The sequence below is a fragment of the Taeniopygia guttata genome, chromosome 6 (genome assembly GCF_048771995.1).
Source record: "Taeniopygia guttata chromosome 6, bTaeGut7.mat, whole genome shotgun sequence".
Classification (NCBI taxonomy): Eukaryota; Metazoa; Chordata; class Aves; order Passeriformes; family Estrildidae; genus Taeniopygia; species Taeniopygia guttata.
The window spans coordinates 21,738,081-21,759,712 of record NC_133031.1 but is presented as its reverse complement, the minus strand read 5'-3'; the positions used below and the strand labels follow the sequence as shown (position 1 = coordinate 21,759,712).

At 37.0% G+C, this 21,632-nt stretch overlaps 1 protein-coding gene across 16 annotated transcripts in view; it reads right to left on the bottom strand.

Annotated features, from left to right (window-relative positions):
• Positions 1 to 6,635: 6,635 nt before the first annotated feature.
• The window catches only part of CPEB3 (cytoplasmic polyadenylation element binding protein 3), an 82,059-nt gene continuing 67,062 nt past the window's right edge, over positions 6,636 to 21,632 (bottom strand). For all 16 annotated transcript variants that reach the window (XM_030276126.4, XM_030276118.4, XM_030276120.4 and 13 more), the window contains 4 exons: positions 19,003 to 19,121; positions 17,602 to 17,716; positions 14,722 to 14,903; positions 6,636 to 12,325 (listed from right to left, as the gene is read on the bottom strand). In XM_030276126.4, the coding sequence (XP_030131986.1) occupies positions 12,098 to 12,325; positions 14,722 to 14,903; positions 17,602 to 17,716; positions 19,003 to 19,121 (644 nt within the window). In that variant the 3' untranslated portion in view covers positions 6,636 to 12,097. The remainder of the gene's footprint in view (positions 12,326 to 14,721; positions 14,904 to 17,601; positions 17,717 to 19,002; positions 19,122 to 21,632) is intronic.

Sequence of the window (21,632 nt, the reverse complement as noted above, 5' to 3'; positions counted from 1 at the left end):
TGGAAATGGAATTGCTTTTGCACCAGGATTGGGAGAGAAATGTGTAAGCTCCTTTGAACTGGTACATGAAGCTACATCAGCTCCATGCTATACGTGAGATAAATATTGTTCATAGCAGTGGGGAGAAGATATAGTAGCTTAAATCTTAAGGGAGAGGAAGGACTGTTTGGGATATTTGTAAGTAAGGGAAATATATTGAAAGCTAATGTGCTATTCCTTGTCCTGATTTTTTTTTTTTTTTTAATGGATCCTTCACTGTATTGCACCATAACCTGTACAAGTGAGGGAGTTTCTTCTTTCTTCTGGGAAGTGGGTTTTTTTTTGTATCTTTATTTTTTATTATTACTCCCTTGTACTAAGAAATGTCTGCAGGCCATCAACCACTTCCCCTTGGCCATGGAAGAATGAGCATATAATAGGAAGACAGTACTGCCTTACTGTGTAATCCTTTCTCTTCCTTTTTAACCATATCTCTCCCTTGAAGAGCAGAGCCTGTTCAGCCTGGCCCAGGTCAAAATGGGAGAATGGCAAAAGCAGATTTCCTTGGGAAGTTTTTTTTCCATTTACAGCTAAGTGTGTAACTTCACATCAGAGTTGGTCTAGCTAAATGAGCACCTTGGCCACCACCGTCCCCACTACATCCTAGCTGATTTCCTCATCTTCAGCTCTTCTCCAGCTCGAAAAGCCACAAGTAGCTGTACTGACAGAACTACAGTCAGCAAATGTACAGCTGTTTCCAGGTGCACCCCAACTATTTCCAAGCAAAGCAGTGAGAAGTGGGATTCAGTTTCTGACACATTTTCCTGGCTACTGTAGAATATATGGGATCATGAAGCTCGGTGGGTTGCATCAGACAGCCCAGTGAGGTTTTGCTCTGTCCCTTCCTCAGCTGTGCACTTGAGGCTTCTGTTCATACTTCAGAGCAAGGATGATCTGAGGAGAGGTTATGTGTAAGGGTCTAGAGCATGTCTGGGACTGTGCTCGTGGGGAGAGGTGGAACTGACAGAGCAGAGATATCAGCCACTTCAAAAGCCTCAGAAGGGATATCATGTTCTTTAGATCTAGAGAGAGCCAGCATCTTCCCCGACTGCCTTGTCCCACTGCCAGGGGGAGGCTATTACAAGTAAATGGCTGGGTAATAGGAGGAGCTGCAGAAGGGCCCGAGGAGCCCAAGCAGGTGGTACAGCTGGTGATGACAGGCTCAGTCTGTGGGAACAGTATGTGTGCTGGAGATAGCCAGGGAGAACCCATTTTAGCAAGAGCTGGGCAGACTCACAGTCACATGGCTCTGGCTCAGCTGTACAGCCTGAGCTTTAGGAAGCCGAGAGAACCAAGTTTTCAGAATTTGCATATTGCAGCTGAGTGACTCCACTGACTCCATTTCCTGGGGCCAACGAGTTGTTCTCACAGACCTGTTTCTGAAAGAATCACAAAATGGATGACAAACCCCCCAAATTGCTAATCTGATAGAGTATTTGAAATTGGTGTTGAAATTGGGCAAAGATTCAGCTTGAGTATTTGACATGAAGTGCTCATTTCTGGCTAATGCTATTTCTGTTACATTCCTCCTTCAGAGCATGATTTAAGAGGACTGTCTGAGAGAAGGGCAATGCAACTTGCTGACTCTGTGTTACTTTCTGCAGTATTTTGAATGCAGCTTAATTCCACTGTGAAAAGAACTGATACAACCAGTCCCCATGAACTCTTCACACTTGACAGAAATACAAGTGAAGAGGGTGATCCATAATAATTAGGAAATTGGGATCAAAAGTGGGCAGGCTTAGCCCGATCTGTTTTGCTCAGGGGCAATACTGCAGCTTATAATACACAACTTAATTACTAGAGAACATACTTTCTGCAAGTGAAGGCAATTTCCAGAGTGGAAAAGCTGCTATAAATATAGCTCTAAATTCTACTCAAAACTAGGTTAGGAGAGCATAAGCTTGAGTAGTATTTAAAAGAGTAAAAGGAGAATGTCATGTAGTGTTGTCCTATTTCTGGCATCACTCCTCAGTGGAAAGGCCATTGTAACCTATCTGCCCTCATATGTCGTTCAGAAACAAGAAATCAAACACAAGATAGAAATGATGGTCCTTAAGATCCCTTTCCAAACAAAAGTGGTTGTCCTACTTAAGGGCAGTGGCAGACATCTTCAGCTCAGGGCTGCAGTTGTGCTGTCAAAGGCAGACTGAGCTATGTTTGTGTGAAGTCCTTTTGTGTGTCACAGCTACTGTGTTAATAAAAGTCTAAATTGCAGAAAAGGTCCATCCCCACATTTTTCTGCTTTTCCTCTTACTTCATACATATACTTTACACGCTGTAGGCTCTGTTCAGTGGAGCTAAGACTCACAAGATGGAGGTAAATTTAAGATTTAAGGGTTATCTAATATGTTGTGTAAGAATAGTCTGACAAATGCAGAAAATAGCAGGTATCTTAGCATTTGTTTCCCTTTGTCTCTTACAACCCCAATTTCTTGAGGATGAGATGTCAATAGCCATTACACAGCAGGGAGTTAATTACAGAAGTTACTGAGTTATATAATAGTGATTTCCAGATTTCCAGACTCAGTAAGGCGTATCACCTCATGACCAGGATTTTTGATGGCCTTCTTGCTGTATAGTCTATGCTAATTTTTTTTTTTCAGGGCAGTGATTGAAATAGTTTTACTGAAAGAATTTTAGCACTGAAGTTCCCTGGTATCTGATGGATTTTTCCAGAACTAAACATTAGGAAGAGACAGTTACAGTTTGCCATGCTTATATCTTACCCTGCTCTGAGGATAGTTCTTTCATTATATGGCCATAAAGTAATGGTACTTCTCTGCCTCTAAACTCTCTTGACAGAAAAGTGCTTAAACATTCTATTTCTGGATTTGCTTTTTTTGTCCTTTGTAGGATTGGGATGAGGGGCATGGAGGGGTGTGAGGGGGTGTGATTGCATTATCAGTTGTTTTATGTTTTGCCTCATTGAGTGCAGGTTCTTCAGCACTTCAAGACTTTAGAGTAATTTTCCTCTGTGTGGCAGATAATTTTTTCTCAGTACTTGTTGGCATATGTATTTTCTGCTGCTGTCTGGCATCAATATTTAGCATGTTTGAGTAGGACAACCTAAGCACCTAATGTACACATTTAATAAAAACCTGAACTGAGAAAAACAAGTCAAGGTCTCAAAGCTGAATCTCCAAATTATACCAGTGATGTAGAATTTGAACATCACTGTGTCTAATTGTTTAGCTTGCGGTGGCCACAGCATAATCCTTGTCCTTGATTAAGGCACCTGTAAGTAAATGTGATGCAGCACTTCTCAAGATGCTTTAGGATGGGCTAATTTAGTTGCTTTTCAGGGTAGTTTATCACACAGAGTGTTTTACACTCACAACAGTAGTGCTTACTTGCATCATGCTGTGACTGGAGTAAGGCTTTTGCTTTCTGTTGTTCTACTTTATATAAAACAAATCAAGTTTCTCTGGACTAAGAGGGTGGAGCATAGGAATGACTTACTAACTGCAAGGCTTGTACTTGGGAGGGAGGAGTTGTTGGTTCTGGTTTCTGTCCTGTTTCTGAGTTCAATGTAATAATCAAATATTCTTTCTTATTTCTGCCAGAGTGACTGAAATGTGCCCATTTACAAATGGTAGCGTGCAGGTCCAGTCAGAAGCAAGAAAGGTAGAGGCAGATTGCTCAGCAGGATGTTTCTGGCACATGTGTCTATGCTGTGATTCTGTGGGCACTGAGTACAACAATATGCACAAGGCACAGTTGGAGGAATTAGGTACATTGTGAACAAGATTTTGCCCATCTCCTAGAATTTCATGGTTATTTGACTCTGACCATGTTCTGTAGTTTGACAATGAGATTAGAGGGTGGTTTATAATTCTGAAAGGCAAAGATTTTGAAGGACAGATGAAATGAGATCATATATCTTTGCCATGACTTTTGGCAGTGTTTTCCAGAATTATTTTGCATATGAATTGTACCAGCTCTGTCTCTTTTTCAGACTTCCATTTCAGTGGGTACATGTTGAAGCTGGCAAAGAAGTCAAGAAGGTGTATCAAAGGGCACGATCTTGTTACATATAATGTTATGAATAACTACTTTGATTATTTACCTTAATGGTGATGCTTGTGCTCTTCCAGAAACCATTCTTCTTCAGTTGGTAGAGAGCAAAATATGTATCACAAAATAGTAGAGTAGTTGCCACACCCATGAGTAAATAGGTTTAGTTCTTGCTCCATAGTGCAGGAAATTTTGAAAAAGAAAATAGTAAAAAATAAAGACATCCGTAAGTGTTTTGACTACTCAGACTATTGGACAGAGAAGGAGAAATACACCTCTGTTCTCCAGTATGTGAAGCATGATAAATACATTTGTAAGTGCTTTCTATATTTAGGCCTGCAGGTAGAAAAAAATACAGGGAAATACCCTGAGAATTTAAGTAGATCTTGGGTTATTGAACAATTGTGAAGTATTACGACACAAGCAGCTTTATATATTCCTATATATGTTTATATGTTATATATAAATATTATATATAAATAGAAGCAGTTATATAATATGTAAATAGAATAAATATTTGTTTTATTTGTTATTTTAATATTTATTTATAAATAGTATATATAATATATATGTATTTTTAAATATATATTTACCTAAAAATATGAGCAGCTATATTCCTATATATATGTTCACAAAAACAGGCCCAAGCAACACTAGGGCAGTAGCTCAAAGGGAATTTTAGGAAGTTGGTAGCAAATAAACATCACTCAAGCTCCTAAATGGAGACCTGTTTTTACTGATTACCCAGACACACTGGGAAGCTTCTGTGCTCTGGGTGGGACAGCACAAATTCTGTCCCAGCTGTTGCCAAGGACCTCCCATATGACTTTATACTTGCTGATAGTTTATTTCTCCTTCAGTAACAGGAAAAGGGGGAGATTTCTGGACCTTTATCATGTTTCCTTTTTTAATTGCTGTATGAGCAGTTTGTCACCCAAAATAAACTGCAAAAACTTGCTTGCCCCAGGGGAGAGAGGATTCATTTGTGCAGGCATTGTCTGTGTGTGCAGCTGGTGCATTCAGATTTCTCCTGTGTTCAGAATTGTATTGTGTGTTATAAGGGTTTTGCAAGTAGCTTGTAACATTTTTATGAAAACAGGTTACATAGGTTTCTTGTTTTAAAACCCATTTCTTGGTTCATTCCTGGGAGAGAACACAGCAATTCTGCCCCTGTGCTCATGCTCTTTATCTTTTGCTAAACAGAGAAAAGCAGATTATGGCTTTTGAGAGCTAAGCTTCAGCGTTTCTGCAGGACTGTGTGAGAGGGAACACATTGCTTTGGTGCCTTCAGTGCAAAAATGTTTAGCTTGGGAGCACGTGTAAATAAGCTTAATACACTACCACAGTCACATAGGTGACTATTTTAGTTCAGTTTAAGTTTGCCAAAATAACACATACCAAGCAAAAGCAAAAGAGGCCATGCAACCTTTTGTAAAGTGCACTGGTTTAAATTAAGTTACTGCAACCTTTTTTTAATGCAGGCAAAGGCTGAGGTAAATGCTGTTACCAGCTGGAGAAGGGAGTTGTCAGTATCAGCATACATTGCCAGCAGCATGGCTGACTTTATCAAGAAAAGGACTGAGGATTAGAAGGTTCAAAGGAGCTGCACTTCTTCCCACAACTGTTCTCTTTAATTGAGGAGGGGCTAAACTCAGATTGATTTTTGTCCAGATGGACTTGGAATATTGTACTGTGAGAGGCTACACTAAACAATTAATTGGAAGGTGTTTTTAAAAACTCCCTTTTCAAATTTAGCTCTGAAGGAAGAAGCTCACAGCTTCTCATAGATTCTATTCAGTTCAGGAATGAATATTACAGATCACTGCCTTGTAAAAGCACTTCTCCTGGCAGAGCAGTCAGCATTCCCCTGAAAGTTACAGTTACTCACTACCAGTTTGAAAAGAAGTCAGCCTGTAATTTCTAGTGCTGATAGTTCAGCAGGGCTCTTGAGCTGCATTTATGTAGACACTGAAAGAAAGCAATGACAGACCATGCACTATTCTTGAGGCTTTCACTTGCCCTGACATAGAATTCACATTTTTTCAAGGAAGTGTCCTGTGGCATTCCGAACAGCTGTATTGCTGAGTTTTAATTGTCTCTTATTCTTAAAAAATAAACTTGTACAAACTTCTGTTGCTTTTTTTCTTTTTTTAACTGATCAGTCTAATTTCTGCCTGCAACCACTGTTAAACTGCTAATAAGAGTGCAGTAACTTAGGCAGCAACTTTTCTTTAGCTCAGAGAAAATAATTCAACAGTTCCTTTTCTAAAGGCACTTGATTCTAAATTCCCAGAAATATTTTCATCATAGATATTTTTGTATTTACATTCAGTTTAGCATAATAAATACCTCTTTCAGGTGGCTTTTCCATTTTAGAGAGAATACATAATTGGACCATTTACTTGCATTATAAAATAACTAGAAAAGACAGCTTGTGTGTATGTGAGGTGTATCTTTGCTTAACCTTATCTACAAAACAGTTTTCCAGTACAAGATTTGGGGGTTTCGTATCTAGTTTACATTCCCATAATGCATATCCCAAGATTTCCTTAGCATGTGCAAAGGATGACAAATATCAGTACTTCATACAACTATATTTAATAAGTTATTACAGAAAAAAATAAAGTTCAAACTACAAAGTTTAAGCAGTTGTAAGCAATAGCAGCATTGAGCTCCATGTTTAGTCACAGTACTGCAGTTCCATACAAGCATTAGTCCAAGCCAAAAAGGAAGAAGCCTTGTTAGAATTACTAGCAAAAACAATCTAAGAGAACATGTAATAAAAGATACAGTACATTTAAAATTAGTTGAAAAACAAGTACAGAGATCTTAGCTGTGAATGCTCTAAAAGTTATGTCCATTAATTTGACAGTAAAATTACAAATATCTAATACTTTATACCCCAACAGAACTACATCCAAGAAAGAAAAATGAGCAAAATTATCTCTTGTTAGCACCCTGGTTTTCTACTTACTGATGAACATTTTGTCATGTAAATTTGAGTGTGTCAGACTTATGTGACCAATGTGATTTCTGACCAGCTACCCATTTGGGGTATAGAGTAGTCACTAACATGAATATAAAATACTCCGTGGTATGATAGAACACTATAGCAGCAGAGATTAAGAAGTTTGTCTGTTTAAAAAAAAAGAAAGAAAGGAAGGAAAAGAAAAAGGGTTTAGCTGACATCATACAAACCAGCAGAAAAGCAACTACATACAAGCCAGATTAAACAAAAGAGACATTTCTACAAATCTGTGACTAATCTTTCACTCATACCTTGCAAGTAGAGATGTCACAATACTGAAATATTAACATGGGAGCTTTTCCCAGTTAAGCGCCTTTTTTTTTTCTTTTTTTTTTCTTTTTTTTTTTTTAACTACTCTAACATAGTGAAATCAGCAAAGTTATTTGCTAACTGCATATTTGCAATACAATTTGTTTTAGCCCATGCCTTGCTAGCAGGCTATAAAATACAAGCATGTCAGCAGAAATATAAGCATAAACTTTGTACCACTTAGCAGGAATTTTTTATTCCCTCTTCATTCCTTAATCTCCTTTGTTTGCAATTTGTGTACATTCCAACCAGTAGTACCTAATTTGAGTCTAAATTTTACTTCACTATTTGATCTAGTCTATACATTACTTACAGAACTGAACACACAGAGGATACACAATAGACCAACTCTGGGCACATTTCTTCCCCAAGTCACGGACGAGCCACTCTAACACTTGAGCAGAAGTTAAGTCTAAAAGGTCATCTGCAACTTGTGGAAGCGAGAGTTTTGTCTAGAGAAAGTCATTGTATGCCCTGTTTACGCAACACCAGTTTTAGTCTGGATTGTTTCAGGTGCCAGAACAGAGTCACTGGCTTCAGGAAGGGGTTTCTTCTGGCTGCATAGGGAAACAAAGGTGATGAAAATGGAGGTGAAAAGCATTTTGATACTGGCCCTTGGTATTGCCAATACAAAAGAAAAAAAGGACAAAGACACAAGAGAGGCAGAGAAGAACGGAGAAAGACAAAGAAGCTGAATGGATGTTCAGACGTGGTGGCAATATGAGTTACTGCATTGCTACCAGGGGATGGACAGAGAGTGTTTTGCATTAACTTGGCAGCTCCCACCCACATGGGGCGGCTGGGTTAGGAAATGCTGTGGGCACCGACAGTCTGCTCCACGCTGCCACTGAGAAACGCATGCAGAGAGGGACTTGTGCAGGAAAGGGGCAATTTCGTTAAATAAATAACATGGTGGCAAAATACAATGAAGAATATATATTTTAGGAGGTTCAATCTAAAGCTATTGAAAAGAGAGTTTATTGAGTTCATGACAAGAAAAGTAATGAAGAATTATGCTGAATGGGCAGGGTCAAAAACCCATTGTTCAATAGATTTAGTTCCTTATAACGGCAATAGTATTTCATCAACACTGGTGGTGTATAAATCTAGACAGCGAACTGGTACTGTGACATCCCTATTATCTCCCTAAATCATTTTGATAAAGGAAAAGGCTTTTCAAAATATCATGTTTTTTCTGCTTCATTCTGTCATTTTATTGCCCAATTCTTTGTTACAATTTTCCAATCACTTTACATAACCAACCATTTTCATCATTTGCCACACTATTGTAAACCACATCAGCAAGTTAATACATAAAGCTTTGCATTTCAAAAAACTAGACACTTTAGTAACAATATTACAAAGATTTTAGCTTCAAAAATAACTGAAAATGAAAAAAATAAACTTTTAAAGAATCAGCATCATAAAATTAATTTATTCCAAGTAAAAATACAAAATAATATTAATGACATTGACCAGATATGAAAGTCTCTCCCAGAAACAACTATATTAATGGTTGAGAAAGCACTCCTTAAAGAAAATACGAAATAAAAATGAAAAATATGTAAATATGTTTAATTTTTTTCTTAGCAAAAAATCTTTCTAAAAATAACAATGAAAATTTGTCTCAGTACAAAGGCTACATTACTATTGAAAAAATACCAGCATGAAGAAAAGGTACATATTTGACAGTAGAAAAATGATTTTAGTGAATCACAATGTCTAAAGTCTGCAATGAAAATAAATCTGCAATAAAGATTTATGCCTTTTTTCTTTTCATTTTTCTTTTTTTTTATACAAACAGTACAAACAGTATTGCACATAACAACAAATAGTCGAGGTTAGGTTAGCCTTCAAAAAAATCGACTAGTTCAAGTCTCACATCAGAAAAGGCCACAATAGGACCTGTTGTACCCAGGGGCTTCTTAGTCAAGTTGCAGTTCAGAACTCCATATTTTAAAAAATAACTTTTTTTTGAAGGACCCTCTTTTAATATAACATATTAACAACTCAGGGGCACATTCATTTACAAAACAAAAGGGAGCATGTCATAATTTAATAAACTAAAAAAAGTTCTCTTTAAAAAAATACAAACAGAAGAACTCTCACAATTCTGGTCAGTCGTGCATAATCACACTTGATTATAAATATACAAATTAAGGGAAAATATTTTTTCACCTTCTATTCACAACTTTCAGCACCAAATGGAGTTTGTGTTTACACCTGTTCTTTATGATGATTTTGTTTCAGATTTAATCCCACATTATGCTATATTGTACATCTTCCAGCTTCTCTCACTCTCTTTCTCTCTGGGAGTATTTTTCTACATGAAAGAGGGGTATTTCTTCAAAAAGGTTTACTTCTTTCACATAATTAGGTAGACTTCTGTAGGTTAGCTATGATCTTTAATATTACAGTTATAAAGCTCTAACTTCTTCATTTTCAAAAAAACTCAAATAAGCATGAAAAAAATAAAGTTACCCATCTGTTAAATCATTTTTCTTGCAGAATTAAATTAATATATATTTTTCTGAATAAACTTACTTAGAAAATATCATTTTCTTTCCTATATTTCAAAATTGAGGTATTGCAAAAGATCATGTCAGTCAGAAAGCATGCCTTTTTCTTTAAAAAAAATCATCAGCCAACTGTTGAAAACTGTCTAGATACAAAAAGTAGTGCATAACAAAATGTCTTGTACAGATGAAAAAAAACAGAAAAGACACCTGGGCTGGGAAAAGCAATATCACAAAACCGCCCAGAAGTAACTTCAAAAGGGATAATTATAATAAGCATTTTAAACCAGTAAAAAACTATTTTTTCTTTTTTTTTTCTCCAAAAACAGAAAAAATCCTTTCAAAGCCAATACTTGCAACTAAACATTGGGAAAACCAACTTACTAAATTAGACACAAAGAAGGACATCACAACAAACAAAACCCAGAACATTTAAATCTACTATGCGGTGTCATATCCAGTCAGATTGTCCCCAGAACTGCAAAAACAAAGGAGGAAAAAGGAAAAAAAAATAGTGTACACATTCTCACAATCATTAGTATACCAAGTGTGTTTATATTTATATGCTATCTGCAGCCCCATAGTTCATGCTAAAAAAATGTCCACTGTGTTAGCAGGTCTTAATTGTATTCAAGCTTCACAGGATACATCCAGGGATTAGAGAGATAACGCCACATCCACAGAGCAGACATCTCATGTTACTTTAATATGCAGACATTTCTTTAGCACCACTGTGTTTCCTAACTTCCTTAAATGTGCCTAGGTTAGTAGTTTGACAGACTATCTAATCGGTAGTGTATGTACGCCAGCATGAGCTCTTTGGTTTTCTGGACAAGGTCTGCAGCTACGTAAATGATGCAAGCATTAGGAAAGAGATTGTAACTAAGAGCTCATTTCTGTTTATGTACCTGTTATGAACTGTCAAAAATGTGTTAATGTCAGATACAGAGGCTTTAACAGTTAAGTTTGATCACAGTACTAGACATAATCACTTTACTATATAAAATAAATTGCACAATATATAACAGAGCACCGCAAAGTACTTCATCTACCATCCACAAATTTTTTTTAAGAATATCCTACAGCTAGTTTTTATATTTGTTGTAATATAGATCATTCTGTAATGGGCTGATCCTAATTTCAGAAGCATTACATTTACTGAGGCATGCCTTCCTCCAGTCAGTAATCAATTTTTTTTGTTACTGAGCATTTTGTAGCCTACGTAGATTCATAATTTGTGCATTGTGGGCAGGTTTTATATTAGACATATATAAAATTTATTGCATGCAGCAACCTGATTAAGTAAACATGCAGTCAAAAAATATTGACCTTCCTTGGAAGCTTTTCTGTATGCTATACTGATTTCCTTTCAGCAGCCATCACTATTTTAATCACATATTCATTTTTAATTGATACCCTAGCCTGAATAGAGTATTATGGTATTAGTAATACCATTTTAATAGCAGCAAAAGCTATTGCAGCATACATTTACATAACACTAAAAGACCTAACAGAACAAAACAAAAAACCCAACAAAACAGAACAAACAAACAAAAAAAAAAACTCTCAGCAAAATAAAAGAAAAAAGTCTGATCCAGCTTATGAGGTATCATCCTTACAAGTCAAAATCGAGAGCAACTAAAGGCTTATTTTCTTTAAGGGTTATTACTATTCTAAATGACCCAAACTAATGATTGCTGAATATCTGTTTAAGTTTTTGCTACATCTGCCACCTACTCGTGAATATTACCTTTGGTAAGTCATCTGCTAGGGGCAAGTCCAAATTTCTGAAAATAAGTGCATGCTCCAGTTTAAAAATAAAAATAATTATAATTACAATAAAAAAATCTTCATCACATACGCATCAGCCCAGTGAAGACTGATGAGAATGGCAGTCTACATAATGTCACTAGTGACAAGTCTTGTGTAGGAAATTAAGGTACCAAGCAGATGTTTGTGTGAATCAAAGTGCAAAATCAGTACAGTTACACTCTGCCGGTTTGTATTATACTGGACACTGAGTTCAGTAATGTGACTGTAAATAATAATAATAGTAATAAAAAGACCCATATCTTCATTAAAGTCGAGGACGAATGCACAGATTTCCAGAACACTAAGCCCTGAGGCAGCGCTCTCTTTTCACTCAATTTTATTTACTCCAGTACTTCTTGCTGGGTGCGGCCGGGGTTCAGCTCCAGCGGAACGGGACGTGGCGGGGCCGGTCACCTCCCTCCTTTACCAGTGGTTTGTGGAACTCCCGCCCAGCACGAGAGTGTATGCTGGCCCAGCAGTATTCACAGTAATACTGCAAACAGGTAACATTGGCACAAAAGAACGGAGCGAATTTTCCACCACAGCGAGTGCCCTGGCATTCGTCACACATCTGATCATCCAGCACATATGGCTTCACTTCCACCTGCACCAAGGACAAGAAAACAACCGTAAGAATGTTTCATAGTTTTGCTAAGCAACAACACAACCCCCAATATTTTAATTTTTTCTGTTTCTTCTGATGGGTTTCAGCTGATGCAGTATTAATCCAAGAGGCTGGTAGTTAAATTTTCATACCATGTGCTTTACCCCTCAGAAAATGTCAAGAAAGAAGGGTGTGCTTTCGCAACTATTCAACATTCCTTGGAAAAGCAGGACTGATGCATGATTAGGCACTTGCAATAATGCTATTACAGACATTGAATATGTTCCTATGAATTGTGCCTACTTATTTGAATTGAGTGTTCATTCAGTACAGGGAAATCTTGAGTTCATGCATGTCTAATTCTTATGGCTCTCTGATGTTATTTATAAAGTGGTTTAATCAACTGCACTAGAAAAGATAGAAAAATTAAAGTATACATGTCCAAGCAAGTGCTAGTCCACCACAATTTGTATATTGCAAGGAAAACCTGAGCCTAGTAATAACACTTAAATACACAGAGGTTTAAAGAAACATAGAATAAAATGTTAAGCTGAAAGAAAAGAAACATTCTACAAAAAAGCTTTATGCTGAATTTACTTCATCTTATCCTGATCACACTTCAATAAATGTTACTCCTTTGAAGTAAAGCTTCTATAGTGAGTTGTATTTCTTGCCTAAGGAACAGCTTGGGCTGCCAATCTATTTTTTTTAATTACATCCTGCTACTAGTATTGCATGGAACAAGTCTGAATAACTGCCATTTTGCATATCAAATGTCATATCACTAAAATTAGAAGCATCATGTAAAATAGAACAGCGCTGTCTCAAATGATATTGGAAGAAAGCAGGTCCAATGTCCAGCACAGCTCTAGATCCCCACCTACTCAAATTTCCCAAGCATGAATTGTGAAGGTCTCAAATTGAGTCTCTTTCTATCTCTCTCTGTCTCGTCTCTTCTTGTATTGGTTACTAGTGAAATGATTTTAAGAAAGTTGGCTGTGTCGTTCAGGGATTTGAATCTACTGGATTAAAATTTAAGGACACATTAAGAGACTTCATACTTCTTCAAACTCACACATAAATCTATTTTTAAAATAGATAAAAGATAACTAAATAAATTATCAGTCCACCAAATTAAAAAAGAACATACTGATGAAAAAAAATTACTAGCTAGTGACCTTTTGTGGCTTTAGCCTAAAGCTTAGAAAGTACCCTTTAGCAAGCATGGCTGATGTATAAATCTCAAAGGGTTCAACATGTGATTAATACTCCAAAAGTAATCTTCTTAATCTCTCTGAAAGATTTTTCAGAATCTAATGGACAAGAAATTCTTAAGAATAGCCTTGTCATAGTTAATGTAATATGGTGCAAAGCACCATACACAAATTGTTTGAGGAATTGTAACTCCATGACCTCCTTGAAACTGAGAAAAAGTACAATTCAGATTTGTAAGGATAAAGTCAAAATAGTTTGAACTTTGCAGCTGTGCAGCTTTATATGCATATTGCACATAATAGACACACCCAGTACCTGTTAAATGACTTCTGAATAAACCATTTACACCAGATTAAGGAGAAAACAAACCATCCCTATCAGAAAAATACATAGCAGCAGTCCACGCCATGTGTCCTTTTGAATAATTCTAAATGCAGAGCCCTCAAAGTACGGATGTTGTTTGTATGTGTAATCAAGAGGTGAAGACAGAAGCTCTAAAGGAAAAAAAAAAATCTGGATAGTAAGTAATGCTTTCTTTTAATGTGTTCAAGTCAAATTTCAGTGAATTCTGTAACTTTACTCCATGTTTGAAAAGCCCTTTAGGGACTTCATATCAACTGAAAAAAATAATCTCATTTCTCCTGCTACTGCCCATCAAGCATCTCTTGGCATTTGGTTTTAGTTAAATAATTCTGAAGACTTTTGAGGTCAGCATGACCTATTTTAATTGCTATAAACCTGTGCTTTAAAGACCTCATCTCTAGACATACACTGCTGACAGCAAATGGCCTAGTAATAGCAAAACTGTCAGAAACTACACAAGTAGTCACTAAACTAAACTAAAAGCACAATGAACAAACAACTAAAGGAAGAAAAAGAAGCTGGGAAATGCTATGGAATATCACCTATGGAATTCAAAAGAGAACCAAGGACAAATGAGCTTACAATCAACTATTTTCTGGGTTTAGCACCAAACAGTTATTTAAGATGTTTAAAGTATTTTTTCACTCTGCTTTAGATGCTTAAATAAGCTTTAGAAAAATTGACAAATGTCATCTGAAGAACAGAACTTACACTTCTGTTCAGAACTTAAATTGTGTTCCAACACAATGCTAATAAAGATTTTTTAAATACCTGTACAGTCTGGTAACAACCATTGTGCTCCATGCTGTTTTACTTACCCGTTTATCAATGTCATTGTGTTGGAGCTGGACAAAGCGAGCACTGATAGCAGCAATATAGCTCTGCTGATTGGAGAAAGCCACTCTGCCAGCACCTTTTGGGTACTTCAGCTCTGGGTCGGTATCAATGCCAGCATAGCAGACACCTCCATATAAACGGTCCATAATCATTGCCAATTCAACTGCAAGAAGTCAATTGTTAAATATAATAGATTTAACATAAATCATGGTGTTGCACTTGGATGGTTGCATTTTAAAAAGCACCATTTGCCTTATCAGATGTGTCTTCCAAAGTCTAAAATTCCAAAGTAAAACACAGATTCAATCAATCTTACATGAATTATAGTAAACTATAAAGGCAAAAACCAGAATCTGTAAAAAGTTGATGTAGCTGAAGTGGGAAAAAAAATACAGAGTTATGCTGTTAAAATAGGTATCAGATGAACAAGAATTTACAATATTGCATATTAAAGCTTTGGTACTTGGTAGGCTTTTTAATGTTACTGTACATGTAAGATCACATAGGAATATTCCTGTTTTTAGAATCTGATATTTTGCCCTAAGTACTAAGGTTCAAAAGATATCAAAGATGCGTTTCACATTTGAAACAAAAACCTGTGTAACATCCAAAGTTCCTGCAGCTAAAGCAAGCCTACATTATAGACGCAATTTAAAATGGTATTTTGGTAGAACATTAGCTTGGTTGTGGATTTTTGAAATGGTTTTTGCTTTTTATATTATTAACAATAACTCTAAAGAAGTTACAAATATCATTCATAAAATCAGACAGGTTGAGTGCATGGCTGAGGAACATACAGAAGGAAAGTTAAGGGAAAGAACTGAAGGAAGTAGTAAAGAGGCTGAAGAAAGCAAGGAAGAGCCATTTAAATTGTGCAAGGTTGTATGGCCACTGAGCCAAGCTCTCTGTAAAACCTCATAGGCCAACAAATTTGTCAGATGGACAATGCAAGAACTGAGACCTGTGCAGGCCCTGCCAAGTCAGCCATTTTATAGTGGCTGACTAATGTGTGAAAACACTTTCTGTAGCAAGTTACCATTTAACTACCCAAAATAAAATTTAAACTCAGAAATACAAAACACTTAAATTCCCATAGTTGTCCTAAAATTCTCATTAGTAAATTGACTAAAAATATGTGTTTGTATAAATCTGTGTGCATGTAAGACCATATGCTAATTTGTTCATTTGCAACAAGCAAACCATTATCTGACTCTTTCTACCAAACCAGGTAATACTTTTGCTCCAAGAAGTAAGGAAAAACTACCAGCATCATGTAGTGATAAATAGATTCTTCTGCTTTCTAATGATTTGGAATCATCACTTGGGTAGCGGTCTCAAAAAGTGACAGTACAGAATAAACATCATGAACACAATTACAATAGTAGCTCCACTAAGTTACTCTTGTCAACAGAGAAAGAATATATAGGATTCCAGGGCAAAGGAACCAGGCAGTGCTCAAATATCTCAGGAAGAACTTCTGTATCTGATCTTTAAAGCTGCAAACAAGAAGAAATTGAAACTGTTTGTCTGCTTTGGAGAAGTTACCTATTTAAAGGCATCAGTTTTCAAATGCAATGCATTTCAAATGTGATCTGTGACAGGCCAAATGGCATACAGTTTTATAAAGGCAGTCATTAGGAATGAGCTAATGTTTAATTGTTACTATTTACATAATTACCACCTTACAGTTGGCATTATTTTAAGATGGTGAGGAAAGTGAAAGCTGCCAAGAAATCTGGAATAAGAGAAATCTTACTGTCAGCAATGGCTGGGGGATGTTGGTAGAGTTTGCCAAAAGATTTAGGATTAGGCACAATATAAAGTGAGAAGCTGAAGTTCCAGTGGGCTGGAAAGTGGCTGCTGAAGGAAACTGAGAGCTACAAGGAAAGTCTTTCTTCCAGACAGCGACTGAGAGGCCTTGTCTACTACAGTTTCCCAGGATTAGGATTAGTTTGAGAGGATGAGAAAGACAAACCATGCAGCTGTCTTGGAGTGAGGATGGAAAGGGAGTATAAACAGAAGTGAGGGTTGCCAAAAGATCTGGCGAGGAGAAATGTTTTAAATTACTTCATGACTCTGTCATTGGCTCACCAAAAATGTCAGGATTTAGAAGAAAGGAATTAGGGTTGAGCTACTATTGGGAGCAGTCCTCAAATGGGGCCTTCAAAACGAGGACTGCCAGGAGTCCTGGGCTGGGATAAATCTTTCCTCTGGCCAAAACCTAAGGAATCTTGTCTATGGCTCTGCAAATAAAAGTGAAGAAAAAGAGCTGAGGGTGAAGAAAAAAAATTGAGGGAAGGAAGCTACATTAGGAGTAAGTCTGGAAAATGCTCTTTCATGTGAGGCCACCAAGAGACCTCTGTGGGAGAAATTTTTCTTCGGGACAATAGCTGAGAGGCCATATCCATAGCTCCATGGAAGAATTAAGGCAAGGGGGTTAAATAAAAGGGAACAGAAATCATAGGGCTGAGGCTGGAATTGGTTTGGAAAGGGTCTGGGAGAAGGGTCTGGTCTTTGTCTTCTAGTTAAAGGATAGGGAAACCTGTCGGCGGCTCAGCAAACAAATCAGGGCTCGGATTAAGATGGTCTACATTACAATAAATCAGCCAAGATCTAGGATATTATGCAAAGCCAGGGAAAACTCTTTCTATTGGCAGTCCTAATTAATAACCTTATTTAAAAGATAAAAAAATTGTCACTGTTTGTATTTTGTAAAAAGGAAGATACTCCTTATCTTAGAAAGCAAGCTGTGATTTTTGGAAAACACAAAGTCCATTTTCTGATCTGTTACAGATGCTGTTTATCTTTCCTCATATTTTCTACTTAGTCTGCTACGTGTCCTACATTTTCCTTCTACTCACCAGCTCGGAGTGGCCGTGGAACTCCTCCCACGAAGATTGTTTTTCTTGGATCCAAAGGCTGAGACCCATCCATCACAAAGTCACTGTCACTTAGGTTCCAAGGTCGAATTTGCACCTGTATTAAGGATCATTTTTAGCAGAGGAACTTGGCCACTTAACTAAAAGTAAGAAAACATGCAAAATCTTCCTACAATTAAAAACAAAATCTGAACTTTCAAAAGCAGTAAATTGGTTTTATAAGAATGAAGACAATTTGAGAACATACGTTATCGAAGTATCTGAAAGAATGGGGACAACTCATTTTTAACCTCTAGAGGCCAGGCTTGAGTTAAGTGTCCTCATGACAAACTCCAACGCTCATTAATTCCCTGCCCCTAATCACTATCATAGGAAGAAACCTGTGAAAGGAAGTTTTCAGAACATTTTACCATGTATGTGCAATTACAGCTGCAGTTTGGGCTTCTGGCTTTCCTGAAATCACACAAATTTAAAAGCACTGATAGGAGCTGATAAAATTACTTTCTGTGCATGGATACGAAAGGAATTTGTATAATATGTGAATGCCTACTTCTATTGAGCAGCAAGCAACACAGCTGATAAGAAATCTTCAGATTAAACAGAAAAAAACTGCTCAGAAGTTATTTAGATAAAGCTGTTGATCAATCCATTTTTTTGATCCTAGGAATCACACAAGCCTGCTCACTGTGCTGCAATCCTGGGTTGTTCATTCATCTCTGCAAGATTTTTAATAGTACTTTTAAAAGGCAGCACATTTTTTATCTTATTTGCCTGCAGTTTTCACCTCATCTGTATTTCTCCATAGGCACAAAAAAGGACCAGCATTAAGGAATGTTAGAGATGTGTACAATAAAAATAGGCTACTATCTTTCATTCTGCTACAGCTGTCTGCAGTAGTTGATTTTACCCCATAGTTTCTATAAGGTAAATGAGGCCTAGATTATAAATTTATTAGCTATTGAATGCATAAAAAATAATAATTAAAAAACCTAACAAAATACAGGGGATATTTGATGCTATCTAGATTTTGATTTGGCAGGGTTAAGTTTCTTCATCACATAAGGCTTTCTTTTCTCTCAAGTCAAATAGATGAAAAATTACCATTCCATTGTTTTATAGCTAACACTGTAAAAGGTACACATTCCTGAAGCCTACCAAGAGTACCAAATATAAAAGTTAATTGAACATGGCATTTATCAGAAAAACACAAATGTTAAAGCCATGGTATGCTGATACAGGAAGTCAAGTCAATGTAACAGCAAGGTCAGAAACAGGGAGTGACAAGAAATTAACTCTAAGTATTGTTTATTTATTTATGAGCTGAAAAGAGTAACAGCAAATGGGTTAGCAACCAGCGTAAGTGTTATGGCATAAGCTGCTTACTGGTTTATCCTTGATTGTGGGACTTGACACACATAGGTAAAGTTTTCCATCTTCTTCCAGACAGGCATCTATCAGAGCTTGTACAGAACTTTCTTCCTGGAACAGCAGAAAGGCGTAACCTTGGAAAGGATAAGGGCACAAGAAAAGTAACAGATCAATTTATAGAACATTTTTAAACAATCAAGCCAGAAAAATGAGTAAAATATACAAATTACAAATAACTGTTGAGGTTGGTAGTTTGTTTCCATAAATTAAATTCACCCCCTCATTACAGATCCCCATGGTACTGATTTCAGAATAGAGATGAGTATTTGCTGCATCTGATGCTTATTTGATTAATTAATTATTCTGAGCAGCGAGAATATAGGCTGGTGAATGAGGGTTTCTATTATCCAAAAACTGTATTGGGCTATTTATCAGTGGTATCTACTGATATCAGTGATTAACATTTTACAATGGAGGCACAAAATATGTACTTACTATATACAAATAATAAACCCTAGAAGAGAGGGTTAAGAAAGTGGACAGGTAAACAGGAAAATATTCTATGCATACATGCCTAAACATGAAAAAATTGTTCACTAAAAACAGTAAGCCCAGTGAAAAAGCTTTGTGCTTTACTATTAATAAAAGACCTGCTGTTGTTACTTGTATTTAAATAAAGCAGTTCAAAATAAAGAAGAAAGTCTACTAAAATTCATGTCATCTAAAGTCTAAATTCAAGTCTACTAAATTTCATGTGATTCAGAATTTTAGGACTTTAGATTAGCCAGTAAACCTAAGTGAGTAGCACTCAGTGCTCTGCTGAATGCAGCTGCCAAGAAAACTTTCTTGAGTTCTATTTAATGTTGTTAAATCTACATGAAGAGCTGACCCAAGCAGCCCATGCTTCTGCTACCTGAGAAGTGAAACTAATACAGCACTCTGCACTCAGCAAAGCCAGGTAACTACAGGCTGCTGGATCACTGCAGCTGCCTGGTCAAGAGGACTCCCATGGAGCAGGCACTGCTTCTCTGCTCCACACTCACTACAGCACAGCTTTCTCAATGCGAACGTGTTGGGTGTGACCTTTGTAATTTGCCACTTTTGTGTCTTTTTTTGGGGGGGGGTTTCTGGGTCATTGTGAGGGGTTACATGTGTGGTAGTTGGTGTTGATCGCTCTTTGGGGGTACAGTAGATGATATGATCATATTTCCCCAAACAGTTAAAATTAACCAAACAGATACTTGTTATTTTTCTTTGGTTGCTAGATTAGAAGAGTAGTCCAAGCTGGTGCAGTTTCAGTTTTCTAACCTGAGGCTAGAGCCTGCCATGAAGTTCAGTGAGGTAAAAACTCCTCACTTCTTTAGACTGCTGTGAATAAACCATTCTCCTGGATCCACCAAAGACACAGAGGCCGTTTACAGAGTAGCCTTGTGCTAACCTAGAAAAGCAGGAGGCTGGACTAGCATGACATGATGTCCAGCACTACTTCAACACCTGGTAACTGCACATCTATTCCAATCACTTAAGGATTTCTGGTACTGAAGTGTAACAAAGATTACATGCAAATGAAAAATAAAGAACAGACTTCAGATAATATTAGGATCATAGAAGTTGATATGGTCAAGAAAGATACCTGCCAAAGTTAAAGGTATTTTTACTCATTTTCTAGAAGCACATAGGGATGCAGAAACCTTAAATTCAGAAAGGTGCAGCTTTTCCCCATGAGCACTTCTAGGCATTGTTACTACTGAAGACTTACCCTCTTCATCACAATGCCACTGTTCAGAGCTGCATCTACTTGTTTATCCAGGAAAACATGTACTTCCATGGATGCACTTCATTGATTGGAACTGTCTAGCAGAAAATGCACTTCGAATTCAGGCTCCAGTATAAAAAAAATAAATTGGACAATACCTATGCCAAAATTGGCATTGAATAAAGAATTATCATACACTAGGTGCAATTTAGCAGATGCTGAAAGTTGCTTCAAATTCCCCAGCATCATGTGCTTTAGCAGGTTCTCCTAGCCATGCTTCACAAATATTGTATCACTTTAAAAAGTATCAATTTTTTTCCCAAGAAGTAAAATATTTGATAAACCTAAAAATGTTAATGCCCTATGGCAGAATTTTGGTAGCACACTGTGGTAGTAGTTTGCAGTCAAACTTCAGCAGCGCTCCTTTCTTACCGGTTCTCACACTCCAAAGGTTTCAGGGCTCAAGGGACTGCCCTTGACTCACATTCCATAAAGTAAAAGAGGCAAGATATTTGAGGCCTCAAAAACCAGCAACCTGACTACACTTGACTGTTCTCTATCCACAGATATTTGGATTCTTGGCAGGGGAGAAGCAATCCAGCTCCTCCTCTGCTGTTGGGACAACACATCACTGAAGTGCTGCCAATAAGCATTGGAATTCTCTGGGAAAAGGCAACAATGTATTTTGGTGTAAGAAAAGTCACTACAACTTTTCAAAGGGTACAGCAGAGGGAGGATAAGGAGAAAATTAATTTCCCTAGTTTATGAATCCAGCCAAGGAGATCCTTGGCCCTGAGCAAGCTCCTTTGTACATGTCCTATTCTGACATCTAAACAGTGACACAATTTCCATATGAAATGTTAATTTAGGGTACGAAAGCGTAATTTAG